The sequence below is a fragment of the Sus scrofa genome, chromosome 4 (genome assembly GCF_054392235.1).
Source record: "Sus scrofa isolate SSC_HxYL_T2T_F1_AM1 chromosome 4, Sscrofa_HxYL_maternal_Yorkshire_Landrace_v2.0, whole genome shotgun sequence".
NCBI classification, from domain to species: Eukaryota; Metazoa; Chordata; class Mammalia; order Artiodactyla; family Suidae; genus Sus; species Sus scrofa.
This window is the reverse complement of record NC_139386.1, coordinates 51,186,461-51,213,483: the sequence shown is the minus strand read 5'-3', so window position 1 is coordinate 51,213,483 and position 27,023 is coordinate 51,186,461. Positions and strand designations below refer to the sequence as shown.

Below are 27,023 nucleotides of genomic sequence, written 5' to 3'. Positions count from 1 at the left end.
GAATATTAACAAAAAATTAACTTATGCCTTACTTTCTGAAACAAAGTAAAATGAACATTGGAGTAAAATGAATATACACACGTATTTTCTTACAGCGTAAAACCCTGGAAGCAGGCTGAGTCCTACAATTTTATTTTAAGCCCCACAGACTTAAAGTCTGTTAAGTCCAGGTTTGTTCCATGGTAACATTCAGGAAAAACTGAGAACTTAGAAATTTTAAGAAGAGAAACCTAAGTAAGATTTAATTGCAAAAATATCTAGATCTTTTTTGTAAGGAGGAATAGAAAGATATCTCTGTATATGCAGTCAATCACTTCTAGGTTTTCCCCGCCTTCATTTCTTGAAAACACCGAACAGGGAAACTCTTCATTCCATACATTTCTAACTTTCCTTGCATTACAATCACCTGGAGGAATTTTTTAAAAACACATTCCTGCCTTCCCCCGCCCTCGGTGAATTCTGGGCGGGGCTAGCACCCGGTTTTTTTAATCAGGGATGCCACTTAAGAGGGACCTTAGTCGGTAAACCAGGCTTCCCCTATCAGAACCTCTGGGGTGGGGCGCACTCGTGGTTTACTGGGTTCCCCCATTCGATTGTGACGCAGGCTCAAGAGTGAAAAGCGCGGGGGAACTCCGGGCGTCTGCGCTCCGGCCAGCACGAGCAAAGCCGCTAAAGTGAGTTTCTTGGGGCGGGTATCTCGGTCTTTCCCGGGCGTCTTCGGCGAAAGGCCCGAACGAAAGGACTACGGAGACTCTGGCTTGCGCGCTCGGGTTGGCAGACGCAGTGCAGCAGACAAGGTTTTTCCCCTGCACCGTCCAGCTACTACGATTAGGAGCTCTTCCTCTTCCCCTTGTCACCTAGCCCCCAGCATCCTCCCAGCCTAGCTAACCACCCACGCCACCAGTTCGGGAACACGGAATAGGGTCCGAAGAGCTCAGGCCGAAGCCGCCCATCACCGCAAACGCCGCGGTCGGGTGGGCGGGCGGATCTCGGCCCCCGCGGGCCTCTCAGCAGCCGCTTGGTCAGGCCAGGCCCCTAGCAGGCCGCGGCTCCACCAATCCCAGGCCTCGCCCGCCGCCGCCTCCGCACCTGCGAGGAGGAGCCCGCGCGCCTCCGCCACAGCCGTCGCAGCGTCCCCGCCCCGCCCAGTTCCGCCCCCATCGCGGCACCCTGAGATCTTCACCGCTGGTGTCTCGCTGCCCGCAGGCGAGGAGCGGAAGCCTCTCTGTTGAGGCGTATTTTGGCGCCCCGGGGCCCGGCCGGCTGCCGAATCGCAGCTTCCGGGCAGCCGCGGCCACGGCCTGGCGCGGGGCGCGGGAACCCCGCGGACTCCGCGACCGGGCCGGCGCCCCGGACGGGTCACCCCTCCGAGATAAGAGGCAGTGGCTGTGGTGGTCGCGCTCCGGCGCCCCGTGCGCCGCGCTCCATGCCCGTGTGGTGTTGCCGCTGCTCTCTGGCCGGTCATTTCAGGTGACTTCTCCGCCGGGGAACGAAGGGGAGCAGGCGGAGGGTGGAGTGTTGCGAGGTCCGGCGGCAGGGCCTGGGCCGAAATGGGCAGAGGCCGCGCGTGTCTGGAGTCGGAGATGGGTCGAGGGTGGAAGGCGAGCGTCTGGACCGCAGAAGCCCCCTGCCTCGTCCGCTGCTTCCTCCCTATTCCTGCCTAGTCGAGGTTTCCCTCACTCCGGGGCAGTCGCTTCTGTTAACATCTCCCTTTTACTGAACCGCGCCAGTCATGGGACTGCGGGACCGGCTAGGCCTGGGTCGAGTCGGTTACTGCGACTGAGACTTCTAAGTACTGCAAAGTTTGTGTGTAGTGTTGTGAAGGTCCCTCTAGACCCCCGCACACATCTTAAACATTTTTTTTTCCTTAAAAAAAAAAGTCTGATAAGTTACTGGTTTGAAGGGAAGGCAGGGAACCATGTTTAAAATGTGATGGTCTAATTACAAATAGGTTCTGACTTAAAGTGTTAGTCATTGTAAATAATATATGTTGTAGAAATTTGAGAAATATGGTGCGTCTAGACTAACATTATGGGGAATGTTTTAGGATATACATTTTGAAATAAAAGTGGATGTACTAGATCCAGCACAGTTGGCCAGCACTACCATTCAGTTATGGAGAGAAATTCGACAAAAACTTAAAACGGGTTTTAACCCTGTGGTGAAGAAACGTTAAGCTTAGTGAAGACTTTAGTAAAGTGCCTTGCTTTCTATAAATGAATGCTAGAATAGTGATATACAAAATTTCTTTTGTGAAATATGAAATTCTGATCAAGATTTCTTAAATCGCGGTGCAAATGTAGACTTTAGATGACCCCTGAACTTGGATGTAAAGAAAGGGACCAGGAATTTTCACTCAACTTTTACCAAAATCTGTTTTCTTCAGTTGTGAATATAAGCAGTAAACCACAGTAGTATTTGTGACTGTCATCAATAGAAATCACAAGTATTTTCATATTATTGTTGACAGGTACCTAGAAATACTGTTTGCTTATTTCTTCAAGATTATAGTAATTATTTTACATCATTGAACTTGGTTTTCCGCACCAGGGGCGTATGGAGGTCCCCAGGCTAGGGGCTGAATCAGAGCTGTAGCCGCCGGCAACCACAGCAACCCCACATCCTGGCAGTGCATGTGACTTGCACCACAGTTTAAGGCAATGCAGGATCCCTAACCCACTGATGGAGGCCAGGTATGTAACCTGCCCCCTTAGTGGATCCTAGTCAGATTGGTTTCTACTGAGCCACTATGGGAACTCCTGAACTTATTTAATACAATAAAGTACATAAAAACATTCCAAGTTTACTTTTTAGTTTCCGTGTAAATCCTATTATGGATTTAATGATAATATTCAAAGAAGAGGTCCAGAGGCTTCACCAAATTGCAAGAGGGGATGTAAGGCATAGGACAAAGAAGACTCGCAATTCCTGTTGTAATAGAGAAGCAATCCAGGCTTGCACTTTTTCAGTGCCGAAACCAGCTCAGCAGGATGGGGCTGAAGAACGGGTGCTGTGGAACTTGAGGAAAAAAAGTTAACATAAAACAAGACACAGAGACATTTATCCTAAGTAAAGGTGGGAACCGGGGGACTCAAGGTCTCAGGGACCGAGAGCCCTGCCTCAAGAAACCACACTGCTTTTATTGTGCTCTTGAGGATTATGTCATGTGAAAAGGGGGTTGTAGGTGCAGGATATAGGTTTTTTAAATTATTTTATAAGTTCTTTTATTATTTTAAAAGTCACTTAGCTGGTAGATGGTTAAACTTTTACTCTAAACTTTAGGCATTTAAGAATCATTAGCATTTGAGTTAGCTATCTATGCATAGCATTTCAGAGAATCCTCACTGTGCTTCCACAAAGGGCATGCCTATCCGCGGCAGCCCTGTGTGCCTAGGTTTGCTAATGTGTGTGTTTGCTGTGTGCCTCTTTGCTAATGCATATTCTGCTAAGGACTACTCATAAACCACTTGGCCATGAGGTTCCTCTTTCTCTTATTCTTTAGAGGACATATCATGCTTGTGCAAATGGCGTGCCAATCTGCACAGGTCCGGCATGCCTAGACCAATATATTATGCCCTCATTCAGCTGACCCTGCGAATAACCCATGCGTTTAGGTCTTTGTTTTTAAGCTTAAGTCATTTACTATCACAGTGACTGTTTCTCAAGCAGGAAGAGGGGACAAAGTAAGGAAGGACAAGATGGAGTTTTCAGCAAAGAGGCTAAGAAAATATTACAAAAACATGTCTCGCAACATCGTAGGAGTCTCTAAATTCTGGATGTTAAAGTTCATTTTATGTAATAAAACTGTTGGATTTTAATTTCTAGGCACATTTATTTGTTACTTATTTGACAGTGATTTGAGAGTCTCAGATGCACTTTGGAGAACTTAAAACAAGTTCCTCTAGTGAAAACTTGTTAAACTGAAGCCCCTGAAAAAATAATGCCTTTTGGAAAATATTGTCCAAAAGCCTTTTGACCCCTTTTGGAACAGTTGAATCCTAAGAACACAGCTTGGGATTCATATCTATTAAATTACCCCTAAGTAGTAAATACCGTATGCTTAACTTCCTCATACAGAAATTTGGAGGAGGGGATGAAAACAAGGTATTTGCTATATTTTGATTTTGAGGGATAAAGGAAAACAAGCCTGCTAGTCAAAGGATGAAAATTGTGATTGATAAATCATATTTCCATTGTAAAAACAGCTCTATCTTAAATTTTAAAAAGAAACATGTATTTAATATTTGAAACATTTTCTAGGAGAAGATTTATACTTAACTAATACTACTTTTTGAGCATTTTCATTAGGAACACACATTTTAAACCAGTTGTGACAATGTCTACATTTTGAATCTTGTCTAATACCTGAAAAGATAAGTATTGTGAGAGAACTGTTTACTAACTTTCAAAGGGAAAACTCCCATACTGCCTGTTTTGAAAGATGAAGTGTGTGACTGACTTCATTTGTGACTATAGAAACATTTTTTCTTATGGTAGTATCAATTTGGTAACAATCTGGGATCATGCTTCCAAAGACAAAACTTAGGGAATAATGCGTTTTGCTTTAGGTTTTTGTTTTGTTTTTGGTTTTTTAGGGCCCCACTCACAGCATATGGAAGTTCCCAGGCTAGAGGTTAAATCGGAGCTACAGCTGCAGGGCTATGCCACAGCCACAGCAACACCAGATCTGAGCCTCCTCTGCATCCTGTACCGCAACAGCAATACTGGATCCTTAACCTACTTTGCAAGGCCAGGGATTGAACCCTTGTCCTCATGGATACTAAGCGGGTTTGTTACCTCTAAGCCACGTGGAACTCCCACTTTTCGTTTTAGTTTGAATGGTCATTTACAGTAGTATTGGTAGATGTGAGAAAAGTATTTTTGTTATTCAAATTTTTTTTTTTTTGTCTTTTTGCTATTTCTTGGGCTGCTCCCGTGGCATATGGAGGTTCCCAGGCTAGGGGTTGAATTGGAGCTATAGCCGCCAGCCTACGCCAGATCCACAGCAACGCAGGATCCGAGCCGAGTCTGCAACCTATACCACAGCTCACAGCAATGCTGGATCCTTAACCCACTGAGCAAGGCCAGGGATGGAACCCGCAACCTCATGGTTCCTAGTTGGATTCATTAACCACTGAGCCACGATGGGAACTCCAGCATTTTATTTTCAATTGTCTTAACCTCTTAAGTGTTTTCGTAAGTATGAACCAATTATTTGAGAAGACCAAGTCCAATGGTAATGAAAGGTCCTTATAAGATCAATAGTTTATGGAGTTGATAGCCATATTAAAGTTCTGAGGTCTGCCAAAAAAAAAAAAATTGTTTGAGGCATCTTGACTTAGAATATTAAATGCCTCTTAAAAGTTGTACAAAAAATGAAATCTATTGTACCTTTAAAAGTGATTTGGAGTTTAAGCCAACACTTCTAGCCATGGTTTGTTTGTTATTAAGAAATTTAAATATTAAGTATTTATTTTACTATATTTATTTGCAGGCTTAAACTGGCCAAGGCATTTTCAACTACTGAGTTTTGCTTATAAAATCAAATATAGTAGTAACTGCTAAAATACATTCATTCAGTCATTGAGATGATTATCGTTTCCTTTCGGAGTATACATGATATCAGATAATATTCACATATCTACTTTAATATTTATATAGTCTCAAGTTAATGCTAACCCCCAGCATATCTCTCTTTTATTAGTGTGAAACATTTGTTAAAGTTTGAAGAAGGAGATATCTTTTTTTTTTTTTTTTGGCTGTCCCTGTGGCATGCAGAAATTCCTGGACCAGGGATTGAACCCGCACCCCAGCACCACAGCAGTGACAATGCTGGATCCTTAACCTACTAAGCCACCAGGGAATTCCAAGGAGATATCTTTTTAACTACCAGATTCTTAGAGTGATGATCATTTTTATTAATTATATCAGAAGTTACATATATATATACATGGAAGCAACAGAGTTCGAGGTAGGGATGTCAGAAGGAGACTGACTATGAGGTGCGCATCTCTTGAAAAAGAACCGTGGCTTTTACAACAACCACAGTATTGATGAGGCCTGGCTACCTGAAAGGGCTGTAAACAAAAGTATCCAAAGGAAGCTGGGGAACCTGTCCTTGGCACACACTTAGGAGAACTATCAGGGATAGGCCCAAGTGCTCACCTTGAGTTCAGTTGTTAAGCAGAAGGCATGACAGCTGGTACATCTGGATCTGATCAGTGGTAGTTGGAATGATCTGAAAGGGATGGATTGAGCATAGGACACCTTCCAGGGCAAGATATGCTTTCCCTAGTAGCTATATCTAAAGGGTATCTGTTCTAGCAAAAATGGGCCATGTATCATTAAGGAGTCCCATTATTGGGGATAGGAAACTTGTTAGTTTATCCCAGATAATTTGGGAACTTGGAAGGTTATGGGGAAGCCAAAATTTTGGTCTCTGCCTAATTCATTCCATTTGTCATCCTTTTGGATCATCCTGTGAAGTAACTGATCCATCCCCATATTTATTATTTTGGGAATGGTAATAAGCACAGTCACCTACTAGTTAGTAATTAGTTTAATATTTTCAGACATTGGACTGGTTCTGACTACATTAAGATGAAAACTAACTCAGGAATTCTATATTCTAAAGTAATCTCTAATATAATGCAGAACTTTGTATTCAGAGGACACTCCATTTATTGCATGAGCATGTCAGAATGCCAAAACTTGTTTCTAGGAAGGCAATTGGGAAAGAAAGTAGATTGGAAATCAACATTAAGATCTTCCCATTTTTCAGTATCTCTTTGAGAATAAGATGTACAAACTTTTCTATTACCAAAATGTACAATTTGTAATAGATGTTTAGTAACTTTCTTAAAATGTTGTGCATGACTGTTGTGTTTCAAATATATTGCCTCTCGTGCACTCAGCTTTTAATGAGAAAAATTGAAAGAGAAACTTTCCAGTCCTGTATCTCAGAGGATCATAAAAATCCCCAATACAATGCTGTGTTTTTGGTCATTAAAAATAACGTTTAAGACTTGCCTTCAAGCCACTAAAGAGGCATTACCAGCTACAGTTGGCCCTCCATATCTGCAGATTCTGACATTTAACCAGCTGCAAATGGAAAATATTTGGGGAAAAGAATTTCCAGAAAGTTCCAAAAAGCAAAACTTGCATGCAGGCAACTAAGTACATAGCATTTACAGTGTTTACAGCTATTTACATAGCATTTACATTGTATTAGATGTTGTACATAATCTAGAGATGATTTAAACTATATGGGAGGATATAGGTAAGTTATATGCATTTTATGTAAGAGACTTGAGCATCCATAGTTTTTGTTATTCGGGAGAAGGGGTGGTTCTGGAACCAGTTAACCTTGGATACTGAGGAATGTTTGTGTTTAGGATTTCTGACAAAGTGGTACATGTTGACATGTAGCTAAGCTACTAATTTGAAAGCATTAATCAGAAGCATTTCCTTTTCTCCTTTTATGGAACTATTGAGTATTTTATGTCCTAAATAAAATCTGAATAGAGACAGATTTTTTTTTAAGAAACATTTTCATAAAGGCTGTATTGACTATATATCACTTGCTTTGTTTTGTTCCATGTTTTTCTTTTAAAAGAAACTATAGTGACACTGAAACCGAAGGAGAGATTTTTAATTCCTTAGTGCAATATTTTGGTGATAATCTGGGGCGAAAAGTTAAAGCTATGCCATTAGTTGAAGAAACTTCTTTACTTGAAGATTCATCAGTGACTTTGCCTGTGGTAGTAATAGGTAAGTTACTGCATTTTATATCTTAAAATTACATTTAATAATCCTTACTATTATAAATGTATAGTTACATAGCACAGGTTCTTAGGATTGTACTGAAAAGTATGTTTAGGTGGGTTTTTTTTTGTTTTATTTTTGTCTTTTTGCCTTTTCTAGGGCCACTCCTGCGGCATATGGAGGTTCCCAGGCTAGGGGGTCTAATCGGAGCTGTAGCCACCAGCCTACCCCAGAGCCCCAGCAACACGGGATCCGAGCCACATCTGCAACCTACACCACAGCTCATGGCAACGCCGGATCCTTAACCCACCGAGTAAGGCCAGGGATCGAACCTGCAACCTCATGGTTCCTAGTCAGATTCGTTAACCACTGTGCCACAATGGGAACTCCCAGGTTGTTTGATATTTTAAAGTCAATAACCAAATCTTTGGAGAGAGTAATTTGTTTATCATATTAAATTCTGTGTTAGCATGCACCATTTTTTCATTAAAGGGATGATAATACTCTTATTTTAAAATACGGTCTATCAGTTGTATTCATTATATGGTAGTGTCATGATAATGATAGTAACCGATGTTATTAGAGCCCTATACAGAGCATTCTGTGTGCCTTGCTTGATTATGCCTTACAACCCTTTAGCCCTCCAATGTTATAGGGCATGGACAGACAGGGAAACTCAGAGCTTGAGTAACTTGTGCAAGTTAGTAGTCATTGAGCAGTAATGAACATTATAATACCCTATAGTTATGTTTATAATAGTTTAACCATGCATTACTTTTATATATCCTTTGTGCCACCTCAGTAGATAGGCATATAAGATGTTAAAAACCTATGTTTTTGTTTTATTGCATGTATTTAATTACCTGTCATGTATATCTTGAGTCTAATATTCGAACTCATGAAGTTGGACAAGTGCTACAGTGTGAAACCAAGGCAAAGGAAGGAATTACAGGACCTAATGTGCCTTGGTGGCATACAACTTCCTTAGTTTCTTGGATAGCCTGTTTCAAAGTTAATGGAAAGGAAAGGAAAAAGTCCTGTCTTCTTTCTGGCACGTTGGCATCTCCCCATAGGAAATGCAGTAAAGGAAGAAAGGAAAGAAGGAAAGCAGGATAGTTCTATAGTAGATTACCCTCTAGGGGAGCTGATAGAATTTTTGCAGTAGTTCTCATCCAGGATATCTTAGAGACGAAACCTCATGTTCCATTTTCCACTTATCACCAACCCTGGTTTTCTATATTGAATGCCTTGCAGTAAGTAAAGGAACCCTGTCTCCTTATTCCAGTTGGGCTATCAGAGGGTCAGGAAAGGAAAAACTACCTTCACCTATACCTATCTCATGTCTCCCAACATAATCCGTTCCTATTTTGCTTCAGCTAGCCAATGAGTAGCTTAACCTTATATAGGGCCATTATTGCTGGCAGTAGCACCATCAGCTGAGCATCAATAAGAGATAATTTCCTTAATATATGTAATTGGTTTAATGTTGCTGTCATAACCAATTACCACAAACCTGGTGGCTTTAACAACATAAATGTATTACCTAAATGTTCTGTAGGACAGAAGTCAAACACTGGTCTCACTGGGCTAGAATCAAGGCATCAGCAGGGCTGCATTCCTTTTGGAGGCTCTAGGGTAGAATGTTTCCTTGCTTTTCCAATTTCTGGTAGCCAGCATTCCTCGACTTCTGGAACTCTTCTGCAGCTTCAAAGCCAGCAGTGTTGTTCTTCTTTTAACATCTTTTTGTTAAAAAAAAAAAAAAAAAAAAAAGATGGGAGTTCCCGTCATGGCGCAGTGGTTAACAAATCCGACTAGGAACCATGAGGTTGCGGGTTCAGTCCCTGCCCTTGCTCAGTGGGTTAAGGATCTGGCATTGCCGTGAGCTGTGGTATAGGTTGCAGACTCGGCTCGGATCCTGCGTTGCTGTGGCTCTGGCGTAGGCTGGTGGCTACAGCTCCGATTCGACCCCTAGCCTGGGAACCTCTATATGCTGCGAGAGTGGCCCAAGAAATAGCGAAAAGTCAAAAAAAACAAAAGAAAACCCATCTTTTTGTTGTTGTTGTTTGGTCTTTTTAAAGCCATACCAGCAGCAGATGGAAGTTCCTCCAGGCTAGGGGTTGAATTAGAGCTGCAGCCGCTAGCCTGCACCACAGCCATAGCAACCCGGGATCCAAGCCTCACATGCAACCCGCACCATAGCTCATAGCAATGCCAGATCCTTAACTCACCGAGTGAGGCTAGGACTCAAACCTGTGTCCTGAGGGATACTAATCACATTCTTTTCTGCTGAGCCACGGTGGGAACTCCTCTTTTAACATTTTTTAGTTAAGGTTCCTCCTCACCACAGATAGGAAAGGGTATCTGTTTTTAAGGACTTACATGATTAGAAGAGGCCTACCTAGTTGATCCAGCATATTCTCCCCACTTCGAGATTCTTAATTTAATCATATCTAAAGTGATATTCTCTGCAAGTAGAAAGTAAATTTTCTCTGTAAGGTAGTGTGCTCAGGTTCTTGGGGTTTGGATAGGGAAATCTGTGGGAGTTGGTGTACATTCTGCCTGCATATATTTATATATTTCTCTATGAACTGCTAGTTTGTATTCTTTTTTTTTTTTTTTTTGTCTTTCTGCTATCTCTTGGGCTGCCCCCGCGACATATGGAGGTTCCCAGGCTAGGGGTCAAATCGGAGCTGCAGCCTCTGCCCTATGCCAGATCCACAGCAACATGGAATCCGAGCCGCATCTGCAACCTACACCACAGCCCATGGCAACACTGGATCATCAACCCACTGAGCAAGGGCAGGGACTGAACCCGCAACCTCATGGTTCCTAGTCGGATTCATTAACCACTGCGCCACGACGGGAACGCCTGTATTCTTTTTGTATTGTTTATTGAGTATTATTTCCTTTTGATTTCTTTGTCTCACATCTTAGCTCCCACTATTTTTCATATACTTAATATTTATTTTAATAGGCTTTAATTTTTAGAGCGGTTATGTCTGTAAGAAAATGAATCAGTAAGTACAGAGTGTTCTCATATATTCCCTTTCTTCTCCCTCAGAACCCCCATTTATACCTTTTATTAAATGTAGTACATTGCTATGGTACATTTGTCAACAATCAATGAACCACTGTTTATACATTTTTTTTTCCCCTTTATTTTTTGGACGTTCCAGGCTAGGGGGCCAACTGGAGCTACAGCTGCTTGTCTGTGCCACAGCCACATCATATCCGAGCCGCATCTGCCACCTATACCACAGCTCACGGCAATGCCAGATCCTTAACCCACTGAGTGAGGCCAGGGATCAAAGCCAAAACCTCATGGTTCCTTGTTGGATTCATTTCCGCTGCTCCATGATGGGAACTCCTATACATTATTATTAACAAAATGTATTAGGCTTCACTCTTTAGGTTGTACAGTTCTATGGGTTTTGCTGAATGTATAATGTCATTTATTATAATGTATAGAATAGTTTCACTGCCCTAAAAACCTGTGTTCTACCTGTTCATCCTTTCTCTTACCTACCAACCACTTGATAACCACTTTTTTTTTTTTTTTTTGGTCTTTTTTCTAGGGCCACACCCGTGGCATAAGGAGGTTCCCAAGCTAGGGGTCTAATCGGAGCCGTAGCCACTGGCCTATGCCAGAGCCACAGCAACGCCAGATCCAAGCCTCATCTGTGACCTACACCACAGCTCACGGCAACGCCGGATCCTTAACCCAATGAGCAAGGGCAGGGACCAAACCCGCAACCTCATGGTTCCTAGTCGGATTCGTTAACCACTGAGCCATGGCAGGAACTAGCCACTTTTATTGTCTCTGTAGTTTTGCCTTTTCCAGAATGTCATATATGGGGTATCAGTTTTGTAGCCTTTTCAGATTTGTTTCTTTGACTTAGCAATATGCATTTAAGATCCTTTTCTCTGTCTTCTCATGGCTTGATAGCTCTTTCATTTATCTCTGACTCTTATTGCATTGTATGGATGTTTCAGTTTATCCATTCACTTATTAAAGCATATCTTGGCTGCTTCCAATGTTTGACAGTGAAGTTGATATAAATATTCATGTGCAAATTTTTACATGGGCATTAAGTTTTCAACCTGTGTAGTAGTGTGATTGCTGGATCATATGCTAAGACTATGTTCAGCCTTTAAGAAACTATCAAATTGTCTATAAAGTGCCTGTGTCATTTTGCATTCCCAAGAGATATGAATGAGAGTTCCTATTGTTCCACCTTCTTGGAAGCATTTGATATTGTATGTGCTTTGGATTTTAGCCATTCTGATAGGTGTGTAGTGGTATCATTGTTTTCATTTGCAGTTCTATAATGATAAAGAGTGTTGTGAATTTTTTCACATACTATACCTTGAGGTACAGAGCTTTTGCCTACTTTTTTTTTTTATTGATTATGTTGGTGATTTTCCTATGGTTGAGATTTAGGAGTTCTTTGTATATGTTAGAAACAAGCACTTTATCACATACATGTTTTGCAGATATTTTCTCTAGTCTTTGATTTGTCTTTTCATTCTCTTAAAACAATGTCTTTTGGAGTTCCTGTCATGGTGCAGTGAAAACGAATCCAACACAGAACCATGAGGTTGTGGGTTTGATCCCTGGCCTCGCTCAGTGGGTTAAGGATCCGGTGTTGCTGTGAGTTGTGGTGTAGGTCACAGACGTGGCTCAGATCCTGTGTTGCTGTGGCTCTGGCGTAGGCCGGCAGCAACAGCTCCAATTGGACCCCTAGCCTGGGAACCTCCATATGCTGTGAGTATGGCCCTAAAAAGATAAAAAAAAAAAAAAATGTCTTTTGCAAAGGAGAAATTTTATTTTTATTTATTTATTTGCTTTTTAGGGCCGCACCCGCAGCATGTGGAGGTTCTCAGGCTAGGTGTTGAATCAGAGCTACAGCTGCCAGCCTGTGCCACAACTGCAGCAATGCAGTATCTGAGCCATGTCTGCAATGTACACCACAGCTCACAGCAATGCCGGATCCTTCCACTGAGTGAGGCCGGGGATTGAACCTATATCGTCATGGATCTTAGTCAGGTTCAATAACCACTGAGCCACAAAGGGAACTCCTAGAGCAGAAATTTTAGATCTATGATGTGGTTTTTGTTAATTTTTTTAAAGATACAAGGTTAGTGTCTAGGTTCATATTTTTTGCATGTTGATATCCAGTTCTAGTACTAATTGTTGAAAAGATTATCCTTTCTCCATTGCATTGCCATTACTTTTTTGTCAAAAATAAGTTGACTGTGGGAGTTTCTGTCCTGGCTCAGCAGAAACAAATCCAACTACCAACCATGAGGTTGCGGGTTTGATCCCTGACCTCACTCAGTCAGTTAAGGATCTGATGTTGCCATGAGCTGTGGTGTAGGTCAAAGATGTGGCTTGGATCTGGCGTTGCTGTGGCTCTGGTGTAGGCCGGAGGCTAAAGCTCCGATTCAACCCCCAGCCTGGGAACCTCCATATGCCGCAAGTGCAGCCCTAAAAAGCAAAAAAAAGAAAAAAAGAAAAAAAATATATATATATTGTATTTGTGAGCTCTAGCTCTTGGCTCTCAACATAATTCTGTTCCATTGATTTGTATATTCTTTCATCATTTCCACACTATCTTATTGACAGTAGTTTTATAGTAAGACTAAAGTTGGATGGTATCAGTCGTGACTTTGTTCTTAGTGTGGATACTGGCAATTCTGGGTCTTTCACCTTGCTGTTCAGACTTTTTTTCCCCCCTCCAGCTCTGTCCATGGAATGTGGAAGTTCCTGGGCAAGGGATGGAACCTGCTGCCCCAGCAATAACCACAGCCACAGCAAGTGACAACGCCAGGTCCTTAACCCACTGTGCCACAGGAGAACTTCCATTTAAACTTTAGAATCAATTTGCCAGTATCCATAAAGTGACTTACTGGGATTTTGATTTATTTATTTATTTATTTATTTATTTTTGTTTTTTGTCTTTTGTCTTTTTGAGGGCCGCACCCACGGCATACAGAGGTTCCCAGGCTAGGGGTTGAATCATAGCTATAACCGCCAGCCGACACCACAGCCACAGCAACACCAGATCTGAGCTGTGTCTTCGACCTACGCCACAGCTCACAGCAATGCTGGATCCTTAACCCACTGAGCAAGGCCAGGGATCAAACCTGCAACCTCATGGTTCCTAGTCAGATTCGTCTCTGCTGCTCCACGACGGGAACTCCCGGAGTTTTATTTTGATTACATCAGACCTGTAGATCAAGTTGAGAGGAACTGACATCTTAACAATATTGAGTCATTCTGTCCATGAACATGGTATATTTCCATCATTTAGATAATTCTTTGATTTCTTTCTTCAGAGTTTTGTTGTTTTCCTTATTTAGATGTATTTTGTTAGATTTATACCAAGTATCTCTTTTTTTCCACAAATCTAAGTGGTATTGTATATTTAATTTCAAATTCCACTTGTATATTGCTGGTATATAGGAAAGCAGTTGACTTGTATATTAACCTTATATCATGCAACTTTGCTATACTTACTTGTTAGTTCCAGGAGTTTTTTGGTCGGTTCTTTTGGATTTTCTACATTAGATAATCATGGCATTTACAAACAAAGTTTTGTTTCTTTTTTCACAATCTGTATATATTTTATTTCCTTTCCTGGTCTTAATCCCTTAGCTAGGATTTTCCATTATGATGCATTTTGAATAGGAATGGTGAGAAGAGACATCCTTGTCTTGATCTTATAGGGGAAAAAAACCTAATTTCTCACCATTAAGTATGATGTTAACTGTAGGATTTTTGTAGATACACTTTATCACATTGAAGAAGTTCCTCTCATTTGTTAAGTATTTGTACATGAATAGGTGTTGGATTTTGTCAAATGCTTTTTCTGTATGTTGTTTGTATTGTGATTTTTCTTCTTTTGTCTTTTTCTTTTTGATTCAAGGAAAGTAGTTTGTTGCCTTTTTTGGGGGTGGGGCACAGGTGCAGCATCTGGAAGTTTTCAGGCTAGGGGTTGAGTCAGAGCTATAGCTGCTGGCCTGTGCCACAGCACCACAGGATCCAAACCACGTCGGTGACCTACACCACAGCTCACACAATGCTGGATCCTTAACCTATCGAGCAAGGCCAGGGATCAAACTCATATTTATGGATACTAGTCAGGTTAATTTCTGCTGAGCTACAGTGGGAACTCCTTTTGCCTGAGATTTTAACTTCTAGTATTTGCCATTTAAAAGAAAAATTATGAAGTCGAATGGTTTATTGTCCTGTCTTTTGGGTTTTGTGTCATACTTAAAGGCTTCTTATTCCAGCTTAATAAGTAGAAATATTACCCTCTTTTCTAATATTCTTTTGGTTTTACTTTTCATGTTTACATCTTTGGCTGTGGGATACAGCAGCTTAATCTCAGTTTCCAGACCAGGGATTTAATCTGGGCCACAGAAGTGATAGCACTGAGTCTTAACCACTAGACCATCAGCGAACTTCACATATTAATGTCTTTGAGCTTATTTTTTATGAGGCAAGATATTAGGCAAGGGGAAACAGGATGTTTTTTCTGATGGCCAGCAGTTGTCCCAGGTAGATTAAATTTTTGGTAGGTGATCATAATAGAGAAGTGGCAACCCAAACTGAAGAAACTACAGAAACCAAAGTAGTTAAAGAGTGTTCAAAAAACAGTTTTGTTTTAGGTAAGGAATTTAGAAATATAGGAAGGCAATTATTAGGAAGTGAGACTTGAAAGATAGTTGAGATCAGAACATGGGGAACACTGGGTATTCAGAAACAAGAAATGAAGGGCTTTTGTATAGAGTGGGTAACATAATGAGGACTGTGTTACCAAAACTTATTTGTATGTAGAATGTGAAATGATCTGGGAATAAGTGAATCTTGAAAAAGAGGAGATTTTTGGCTTATGGATGAGAATAGCAAAGATAGCTCATTGAATATAGGTGACAAAATAGGTTTAGAACCAGAACCTGATTAACCAATGATTTTGCTAGTATATATCATACTTTGAGAAGGAATAAGGCTTAAAGGAGAAGGCACCAAAATGGAAGAACAATGAATTTGCTTTTGAACACGTTGTAATTAAGTTATTAGTAGTTCAGTCAGGTGGAGTGAAGAAGTGGCATATAGAAATGGATATGTTTTTTGAGTAAAAGATCAGCCTAGAAATCTAATTTTGAGGTTTAGTAGCATAGAGGATTGAAGCTTTAAGGAGGTGAGACTTCCAAAAGAATACAGGAGAGAAGACAGAAGTCTTCTCTTGTAAATACTTGATTTTAAGAGATTGGAGAAGGAAGAATTGGTGAAGGAGAAAAGCCATCTGTGAAATAGAAAAGCCAAGGAACATTAATATTACAATTCATGATAACACTCCTCTCTACCTTTTTAAAAATAGGAAATGGACCCTCAGGAATCTGCCTTTCTTATATGCTGTCAGGCTACAGACCGTATTTATCATCAGAAGCAATACATCCAAATACAATCTTACATAGTAAATTAGAAGAAGCAAGACATCTTTCCATTGTTGATCAGGTATTACTTTTCACATGTCAATTCTTTAAAATTTTTTTTATACCCGAGAACAAGTTTAAACAATGTTAGTTTTCTGCTATATAAGCATTGTGTTATTTTAGATTTGTAAATATATTCTGTTGAGTTACTTCTGTTTATTTTCTTGAGTTAATTAGAGCAGAATTTCCCAAATTATTTCCTGATGGAGTTTAATAGGTGCTCTATAATCAAATAAGTTTGGGGTGTTCCTGTTGTGGCTCAGCAGTAATGAACTTGACTAGGATCCATGAGGATTCAGGTTCAATCCCTGGCCTCACTCAGTGGGTTGTGGATCTGGCACTGCCATGAGTTATGGTGTAGGTCACAAACACAGCTCAGATCTCAAGTTGCTGTGGCTGTGGTTTAGGCTGGCCTGGGAACTTCCGTATGCCACACATGAGGCCCTAAAAGCAAAAAAAAAAGAAAAGAAAAACATAAAATAAATTTGGTAAATGCTGCTTTTTATTATTAGGGTATTTTGGTAGACATAATAAGGCATACTAGCACAGTAAAGGCATATTTATGTTTGTAGTAAAATGATCTAATTAGCTTTGTTGAAACTCAACTTTTTCCCATATTTATTTGAGCAGTGACTCTTACTAAATTCTCAAGGAAAATCAGTTTTTTAGCACACCATCTGTGAAATGCTAGATTAGGGAAATGATCTTCACTATTATTATGTTAACAAGGAGGTTTTTTGTTTGTTTAATCCAGATTTTATCTGCCTTTTTTCTTTCTTTTTTAAAAAATTCATTCAGGACTTAGAGTACTTGTCTGAGGGCCTTGAGGGCCGATCATCCAATCCAGTTGCAGTTCTTTTTGACACACTTCTTCATCCAGATGCTGACTTTGGATATGATTATCCATCTGTTTTGCATTGGAAATTAGAACAACATCATTATATTCCTCACTTAGTTCTTGGTAAAGGTCCACCTGGTGGAGCTTGGCACGTGAGTATATTTTCCTTAGCATTTTAGTGAATGTGAGTTATTATACTTGTCATCTTGATAAGACCATTTTGATTCTTTTTTTTTTTTGGCCATGCCTATAGCATGTGGAAATTCCTGGGCCAGAGATCAAACATGTACCACGGCAGTGACAGGGGAACTCCAAAGACCATTTTGATTCTTAAACATTATGATATGATGTTACATATGATGATTACCACATTTTTGTCTGAGAACTTTAATGTGTTCCATTAAATATGAGTTAATTATTCATAGAAATTAAGCCAATTTGATTACTGAGTCTTAGAATTTCTCTAAGCATTACACAGAAAATATATCAAGAATGTTTTGCATAGTAAAAAATTGTTAATTCATTTATTTATTGTCTTTTTAGGCCACACTTACAGCATATGGAGGTTCCCAGGCTAGGGGTCCAGTCGGAGCTGTAGCCTCTGGCCTATACCACAGCCACAGAGGTGCCAGATCTGAGCCTCATCTGCGACCTACACCACAGCTCAAGGCAATTCAGGATCCTTAACCCACTGAGCGAGGCAAGGGATCAAACCTGCGTCCTCATAGATCCTAGTCAGATTCATTTCCACTGAGCCACAATGGGAACTCCCATTTCTTCATTTTAGAGTTTATAAAATATCACAGTATTTCGTACCAATATCCAGTATATTTCAAGATCTTTTTTTTTTTTTTTTTTTTGTCTTTTTGCCTTTTTTAGGGCCACTCCCACAGCATATGGAGGTTCCCAGGCTAGGGTCGAATTGGAGCTGTTTCCTAGTCGGATTCGGTAACCACTGCGCCACGATGGGAAATCCTATATTTCAAGATTTTAAATGAAAAATATGAAAAAAAGAAATGTTATTAATCTGCTTGGGCTGCTAAAACAAAATACAGTAGACTGAGTGGCTTAAACAACAGATTCACAATTTGAAGACTGAGAAATCCAAGATCAAGATTCCAGCTAGTTCAGTTTGTGGTGAGGGCTCTTTTTCTGGCTTACAAACAGCTGCTTTCTTGCATGTCCTCATGTGGCAGAGAGTGGGAATTCTCTTTTTCTTATAAAGCCACTTACCTTGTTATGAGAGTATCACTGTCATGACCTCATCCACCCTAATTACCTTCCCATAGGCCTTATCTCCAGATCCCATCACATTAAGGGTTAGGGTATCAGCATGTGGATCTGAGAGGCAGTACAATTCAGTCTATAGCAGAGGTTAAACCAGAGAGCTGATAACTTAAAGATCCAATATATTTCATTAGGGGCAGCTAATAATTATTCACTCCTGTGTCCTTAGCAGTTAGTACAGTGTCTAATGTGTAGGAGTGCTCATTTGTTGTACAAATAAAGGTTAAATAATTTTTGCCATGTTATGAAATACAAACTTCATGGGAATTTTAACATTACACATCAAATCTTCAGTAGACACCTCAGTTGGATATTCCTACATTACCTGCAATGTTACGGCTTAAAGTTGTTTACATTTAAATTATCAAATGACTATTTCAGAGTATTTTGGGACTTTTTATATTAAATATATCATTGACTCTTTTTTTTAAATTTTATTCTAATTTTGTCTTTTTAGGGCCACACCTGAAGTGTATGGAAGTTCCCAGGGTAGGGGTCAAATCAAAGCTGTAGCTGCCGGCCTATCCCACAGCCAGATCCGAGCCGCATCTGCAACCTACACTACAGCTCATGGCAACTCCAGATTCTGAACCCACTGATTGAGGCCAGGGATTGAACCCACGTCCTCATGGTTGCTAGTTGGATTCGTTACCACTGAGCCACAGTGGAAACTCCCATTAACTCTTTTCAAATCTAAATTATGTTTATGGTAATGGGTAGCTTACATGTTTATATTTGCTCTATTAATGAGCAGCACTCTTAATAAAACTGGCTATTTTTAAAAAGCCATAATACTTTTAAAAAAGTTTTTAGACTACCTTCTCTCAATTCCTGAGGTTTTTATTGTACTTAAATATTTTCTGCTAGAAAAATGTACCAGCAATAATTGATCTCTGTGTTACTTTATTTCTTCCATTTATATAAAGGAAAGTTAAAGTGTGGATAAGCCTTGATTACTAAAAACATATTTGAATCAGTGGTAAGGCTGAAATATATCTAAAACTTGGTTTTGATCCTAATGTCAGGCCCAGCCTGCCTCAAAGCAGTGGAAACTTGCATTCTCTTCCTGTGGTGATCCTGTTCTGTCACAAATACACTCTATAAGCCCAAGCACATAGTAAGTGCTCTGTGAATGTTAGCTAATAGTAATAATAAATCCCATTCCCAATGCCAGGATGGAAACAGGGCAAGAAGATTCAAATAAATAAGCAGTTGCCTAAAAGAGTTGGTTGAAAGAGATGACTGAGGTCACTGAGGAAAGGTGCTTTGGGCCCAAGGCTTTTCTTTGTACTGAGCAAAATAGAAGTAGGACAAGCTCGAAGGGCTCACTTCTTTAAAGGCAGCATTAGCCTCAGCAGTGAGCCTGTTCTTAATTAGGCAACCACTGCTTATTTCTGTAGTTTTAGAAAGAGATGCCTGTTGTATTCAGACCAGCTTAGACTTCACAATCATAATTGATGGAGGGCAGGGGAGCTATTTTGCTGCCCATTAAAAACAAATCTCATAATGTTAAAATGGAAAGACATTTAAAATTAATAAAACTTTTTCCCTTCTGGAGTTCCTGTCGTGGTGCAGTGGAAACAAATCTGACTAGGAACCATGAGGTTGCAGGTTCAATCCCTGGCCTTGCTCAGTGGGTTAAAGAATCCGGCCTTACCATGAGTTGTGGTATAAATTGCAGACGCAGCTTGGATCTGGCATTGCTATGGCTGTGGTATAGGCCAGCAGCTGTAGTTCCGATTAGACCCCCTAGACTGGGAATGTCCATGTGCCGCAGGTGCAGCCCTGAAAAGCAAAAAAAAAAAAAACGCCACGACGGGAACTCCTAAGATGATAGTCTTACTTCTAATTATTTGGTTATAGGTCAAAGCTATTAACATTGTGTAGGCATTGAATAATATTATAAATCTGATTTATGAAAGAAGTAATATAGATACTATCAAGTGTCGAAAGTATTTGAAAGTTAATTGGAATATACTTCTAGAGGTAATTTAGGAGTTTTAACTCTCTTATCCAGACTTAATTATAGTAAATAAGATGGATTTGGTTTAAAAAAAGAAAAAAACTCATGTTACTCATCAAATTTGTTTTTTGACTGTACATTTTGTATTCAAATAGAATATGGAAGGCTCCAGGTTGACAATCAGCTTTGGAAACTGGATGGAGCTACCTGGACTTAAATTTAAAGATTGGGTGTCTACCAAACGAAGGTAAAGATCAAACTTAAAGTTTGTTTTTTTGTTTGTTTGTTTGTTTGTTTTTTTGTCTTTTTGTCTTTTCTAGGGCCGCGCCTGTGGCATATGGAGGTTCCCAGGCTAGGGGTCTAATCGGAGCTGTAGCCGCAAGCCTACTCCACAGCCACAGTCACTCTGTGACCTACACCACAGCTCATGGCAGCGCCAGATCCTTAACCCACTGAGTGAGGCCAGGGATTGAACCCACAACCTCATGGTTCCTAGTCAGATTTCACCCACCACTGAGCCATGACGGGAACTCCATAGTTTATAATGGGAAAGAGTTTGTCAGCAAATCTCAAAATATTTATGTTCTTGTCAAGGTGAATAATCTTGATGTATGTGTCTTTCAAACATAATCTCTTTGCATCAGTGGTTTTGAGCTAGTTTCTATTTAGAGATATTATAAAACTAAATAAATAGAGGGCTTGTCTATAGATTATTAATCATAGTTTTATCCTACTCTCCTGCTAAACCACTCTCTGTTACTTTCTTATCCACTCATATATCCTTTCCATACTTATTTACTTGTTTTTATGAATGGATATATATATATATAAATAACTTCATGTATGTATATCTCATGTACACTTTGTACCTAGAGTATTTGACTTTGCAGAGTAGAAGAATATATATATAATGAATAATATATAATTTATGATGGAATAAAATAGAATCTGATATGATGGGCTACTTAGCTGTAAAGGTAAATATTTAATAAGAATATGAAAATATGAGAATAGAAAATATGAAAATCTCAACTTGAAAGAAGTACAAGTTTACATTGTATTTATTTGGAAGAAAGAACCCAAAAATTTTAAAAAAGAAGTATGAAAAGCCCTATCACACTCAAAGATAGTAAATATTAAATTAGCTAGGAATTACTAATACAGAGAATCTACTCCAATTTGACTACTCACAGAAAAAGTAAAGCAGGAAGTTACTTAACCTTTGTTACCACAGGGCTGCAAAGTTTGAATGCTTGACTTCCTGCTAGATAGAAATCTTGTTAATGTAATTATCCTTAATTTGAGAAGATTTAAGGAGAGTAAATTTAGACCAGTAGGGGTAATTGAGGTTAAACCTTTCAAATACCTTTTTTTTTTTTTTTTTTTTTTTTTTTTTTTTTTTTAAAGGAATGTTATATGAGTTTGAAATGTAAAGTTGCAGATCAGGGAAATTGTACGAGTTCTTGATTGCTCATAGGTAAGAAAGTGAAATTGCTCAACATATTCCCTTTATGATGTGGAAAGCCTTGTGATTTATGCACCAGAAGTGTTCATCCTTCTAAATCGAGCATATTGTATATTTAAGTAATATGTGAAAATACATCTCAAAGTGAAAAATAGTAGCTTTAGTTCCTGCCCTTGCATAATGTTAAGAAAAGATTCTTAGGGAGTTCCCATTGTGGTTCAGCAGGTTAAGAACCCAACTAAGTATACGTGAGGATGTTTGTTCAATCTCTCAGTGGGTTAAGGGTCTCATGTTGCTGCAAGCTGCTGGCATAGGTCACAGATTCAGGTTGGATATGGTGTTGCTGAGGATGTGGCATAGGCTGGCAGCTGCAGCTCTGGTTCAACCCCTAGCCCAGGAACTTCCATATGCCACAGGTGTACCCCAACAAGGAAAAAAAAAGACTCTTAGACTTCTAGGGTTTGGCAGTGTTTGAATCCTGACTCTATAACTTCTAATGTTGTGACCCTGATCAAATAACTTAAACTAGCTGTCTGTCCCCTAGTTTGAAAACGGAGGTGATAATAATAGTAACTATTACTTAGGGTTTCTGGAAAATTGAGTTAATGCATTTATAGTCTTGTTTGTTTTTTTTGGTCTTTTTAGGGCCACACCCACAGCATATGGAGGTTCCCAGGCTAGGGGTCAAATAGGAGCTGTAGCCTCTGGCCTGTGCCACAGCCTCAGCAACTTGGGATCCAAACTGCATCTTTGACCTACACCACAGCTCACAGCAATGCCGGATCCTTAACCCCCTGACCTTAATTATTATAGTCATTAAACTTTAAGAAGGAAAACTTTTATGAACTTCTTCCAATTACAAGTTACAGTGAATCATGTGAAATGATTTGGTGTTTTTTTTGCTACTATTTACCTCTAATTGGGGTAGTGTTTAAGGATGTTAATGCCCATTCCTTTAAAGTTCAAGTGGAAAATAAAAGATGTATAAACGTGATTTCTTTTTCATAAAGAGCAGATTATATTTATAGATCTCTTTATGAGTAGGAAAACAGAGAAATGTTCTCTACTTAAAGATGATTTTGTTCAATAGAAGGCTGATATGAATTATTTTTGGTCATTAGGAAAATGGAAAACAACTTACTAAAAATCATGTCTAGATATTATCTTTAAGAAGTATGGAGTTCCTGTTGTGGATCAGGGGAAACGAATCCAACTAGCATCCATCAGGAAGCGGGTTCGATCTATGGCCTCGCTCAGTGAGTTAAAGATTGGCGTTGCCACAAAGCTGTGGTGGAGGTTGCAGACACAGCTCAGATCGGTGTTGCTGGGGCTGTGGCGCAGGCCCACACCTGTAGCTCCGATTTGACCTTAGCCTGGGAACCTCCATATGCCTTGGGTGTGGCTCTAAAAAGCAAAAAAAAAAAATATATATATATATGTACATGTTGGTTCCTGTTGTGGCTTATGGGTTAAGAACCTGACATAGTGCCCATGAAGATGCAGGTTCACTCCCGTCCCTTGATCAAGATCTGGCATTACTGCAGGCTACAGTGTAGGTCAGAGATGTGGCTTAGATCTGGTATTGCTGTGGCGGTGGCATAGGCCTATAGCTGTAGCTCCAATTCGATCCCTTAGCCTGGGAATTCCATATGCCCCAGGTGCAGCCATAAAAAGAAAAAAAAAGAAGTATATGTATTACAGTTAGACCTGTAATATCTCATTGGTTGTAATATAAATAATATGGTCTGTAGTTATGTAGAATATAAACTGAATAGTATCACTGTAGACTGAATTGTTTAGATTACATTATTAATTGTGATAGAGACTGAAATAGTCTAATTTTCAGATATACACATTTTAATCCCCCCCCCCCTTTTTCTTTGTCTTTTGTCCTTTTATGGCCGCACTTGCAGCATATGGAGGTTCCCAGGCTAGGGGTCGAATTGGAGCTACGTAATGCCAGCCTACGCCAGAGCCACAGCCACGCCAGATCCGAGCCACATCTGTGACCTACACCACAGCTCACAGCAATGCCGGATCCTTAACCCACGGAGCAAAGCCAGGGATCAGACCCACAACTAAATGGTTCCTAGTCAGATTCGTTTCTGCTGCTCCACGATGGGAAGTCCTTTAATCCATTTTTAAATAAAAGTTTATTGATAATGGCAGTTTATCTGAACAGATACTTACACAAGGCATTGGAGAAACAAAGATGGATTAAATACTACCTTCATGAGTCGTATTTTTCCATTGATTAAAACTAATTTATTAACTTTTTTTTTTTGTCTTTTTGTCTTTTTGCCTTTTCTAGGGCCGCTCCCTCGGCATATGGAGGTTCCCGGGCTAGGGGTCGAATTGGAGCTGTTGCTGCCAGCCTATGCCACAGCCACAGTAACACAGGATGCAAGTCACGTCTGCGAACTACACCACAGCTCATGGAATTGCCGGATCCTTAACCCACTGAGCGAGGCCAGGGATTGAACCGGCAACCTCATGGGTCCTAGTCAGAGTCGTTAAACACTGAGCCACAATGAGAACTAATTTATTAACATTTTTTTAAAAAAAGCTTTCTTTGTAGAGTGTTAGAATAATTGTTGGCTTTAGTCCAGAGGAATAAAAAGATACAGATGGAAAAGTAGTAATCATAGAAACTAAAAGTATTATCCTCAGAGAATATTTTTCCTTACCCTTTTCTAGGAACCTAAAGGGGGATCGAGTTATGCCAGAGGAAATAGCTCGCTACTATAAGCACTATGTAAAAGTCATGGGTCTTCAGAAGAATTTCAGAGAGAATACTTATATTACCTCTGTATCAAGACTCTACAGAGATCAAGTTGATAATGATGGTCAAGACCGAGATATTTCAACACCACATTTACAGATAGAGAAGTCAAAATTTATCAAGAGAAACTGGGAAATCAGGGGTTATCAGCGAATAGCAGAGGGTTCTCATGTTCCCTTCTGTCTCTTTGCTGAAAATGTAGCACTGGCAACTGGAACATTGGATTCCCCTGGCCGCCTGGAAATTGAAGGGGAAGACTTTCCTTTTGTGTTTCACTCAATGCCTGAATTTGGAGCTGCTATAAGCAAAGGAAAGTTGCGTGGCAAAGTGGATCCAGTGTTAATTGTGGGTTCTGGGCTTACTGCAGCTGATGCAGTACTGTGTGCTTACAACAATAATGTCCCTGTGATTCATGTATTTCGCAGACGAGTAACTGATCCAAGCTTAATTTTCAAACAGCTTCCAAAAAAGCTTTATCCAGAATACCATAAAGTCTATCATATGATGTGTACTCAGTCATATTCTTTAGACTCAAATCTTTTATCTGATTATACCAGTTTTCCTGAGCACCATGTGCTTTCCTTTAAGTCGGACATGAAATGCATTCTTCAGAACATCTCTGGATTGAAGAAAATATTTAAGCTTTCTGCAGCAGTGGTGTTGATAGGTTCTCATCCCAATCTGTCTTTTCTGAAGGAGCAAGGGTGTTACCTGGGCCATAACTCAAGCCAGCCAATCACATGTAAGGGTAATCCTGTGGAAATAGATGCATATACTTACGAGTGTGTTAAAGAAGCCAATCTTTTTGCATTGGGTCCTTTGGTTGGAGACAATTTTGTTCGATTTTTAAAGGGAGGGGCATTGGGTGTTACACGTTGTTTAGCTACAAGACAGAAGAAAAAGCAGCATTTATTTGTTGAAAGAGGAGGGGGAGATGGGATAGCTTAAAGTCGGTTTATAAGTCATTTATATGGACACTTTATTATTAAAGATTTTTAATAGTGGTTTTAACAGTGTATTGGCTTGAATTTTCTGAACTTGAATTAACTGGGAGAGCCTCAAGCTATAGTAACTATTTTTTAAAGTTATCAGAATATGATGTCCTGATTACATTTAATGTATGAAAGGTGTCACAAATAGAAATACTGCCAATTTGGTATGCTTTAAGTTCTCAACTAAAATATTCCTTTTTTCCAAGATTTATTTTTTGTGATCATTCTTGGTTATTTAGGTCTGATTCCAAAATAAAACAGCATTGCATCTATAAAACTACTGTCATTAGGCCAGAGATTGTCCTTACTTTATATATTGGATCACCATGCTGCTCATAGTGTGGTCCAGAGAGCATCAGCTTCATTTGTAGCTTTTTGGAAAGGTAGACCTTCAGGCCCCACAACAGACCTACTGAATCAGAAATTGCATCTTAATGAGATCCTCAAGGAATATGTATGCTTATTAAGGTTCGAGATACACTGGTCTAAAAGAAAATGGTATTAAAGGTACATATGCTGAGGTGGGTGGAATAGAAAGTATATACAGCTCAGGTTTTATTTATTTCAGAATTATCAAATATATAAATCTAATTTATTAACAAATATGATGAGCTTTTTAAAAATTTTTAATGTTGAAACCTTAACAGGTAATTCTTATTCTCAGCTTCTAATTTAAACAGTCCAATAATGTTGGCATATACTTAAGACATCCAAGAACTTGCCAAGATAATTTTTTTGAGATATATTCTCTACCTAACTAGCAGAATGCTTAAACAAATTTGCAGTTCAATAAATTTTGAATGGAACTTATTCCTGTGTAAACATTGAGTCAATTTCTGTCACTGAAATTTAAGATATTTGGACATAAGACTTTGTAATATGCAATATTTTTGGGTATTACCAGAATTATTAAAGATTGAAAAGTTTAAAACCTTTCTTTTCTGGAGTTCTCTTGTGGTGCAGCAGGTTAAATAAGGATCTGGTGTTGTCACTGAGTGGCTTGCGTCATTGCTGTGGCAGGGGTTTTATCCATGGTTTGGGAACTTCTTTTTTTTTTTGCTTTTTTAGGGCCACAACCATGGCATATGAATGTTCCCAGGCTAGGGGTCCAATCGGAGCTACGGCTGCCAGCCTACACCACAGCCACAGCCATAGCAATCGGGATCTGAGCTGAGTCTGTGACCCACCACCCCAGCTCACAGCAACACGGATCCTTAACCCACTGAGCGAGGCCAGGGATCAAACCTGCATCCTCATGGATCCTAATCAGGTTTGTTAACTGCTAAGCCATGAAGGGAACTCCTGGCCTGGGAACTTCTACCTGCTGCAGATGCAGCCAAAAAACCCTGTCTTTTCTATTCTCAAGGTGACCACTTTATGTTCATTGGAGATGATACAGCATTTAATCCAGTAATTATCTGTTGAGTTAT

General features: G+C 39.8%; 1 protein-coding gene across 3 annotated transcripts; it reads left to right on the top strand.

The window, feature by feature from the left end:
- The first annotated feature begins 516 nt into the window (after positions 1 to 516).
- Positions 517 to 26,524, top strand: OSGIN2 (oxidative stress induced growth inhibitor family member 2). 3 transcript variants are annotated; one of them, XM_005662982.4, is made up of 6 exons: positions 517 to 674; positions 7,616 to 7,770; positions 16,152 to 16,288; positions 17,065 to 17,256; positions 20,510 to 20,601; positions 24,517 to 26,524. In XM_005662982.4, exons 2-6 carry the CDS (start codon positions 7,704 to 7,706, stop codon positions 25,547 to 25,549), a joined length of 1,521 nt encoding a protein of 506 aa, XP_005663039.1. In that variant the 5' UTR covers positions 517 to 674; positions 7,616 to 7,703; the 3' UTR covers positions 25,550 to 26,524. The 3 variants fall into 3 exon arrangements, with proteins under 3 accessions (XP_005663039.1, XP_001925962.1, XP_013852078.1); XM_001925927.6 differs by lacking the exon at positions 517 to 674 and adding an exon at positions 1,148 to 1,470; XM_013996624.3 differs by lacking the exons at positions 517 to 674; positions 17,065 to 17,256 and adding an exon at positions 1,148 to 1,470.
- The last annotated feature ends 499 nt before the right edge of the window (positions 26,525 to 27,023 follow it).

Bases quoted from the DNA above. Each gene is read 5' to 3' on its own strand.
- OSGIN2 (XM_001925927.6), top strand. From the start codon at position 1,427: ATGCCCGTGTGGTGTTGCCGCTGCTCTCTGGCCGGTCATTTCAG. The intron at 16,289-17,064 runs GTATTACTTTTC...AAATTCATTCAG, and splicing joins ATCTTTCCATTGTTGATCAG to GACTTAGAGTACTTGTCTGA. The intron at 17,257-20,509 runs GTGAGTATATTT...GTATTCAAATAG, and splicing joins CACCTGGTGGAGCTTGGCAC to AATATGGAAGGCTCCAGGTT.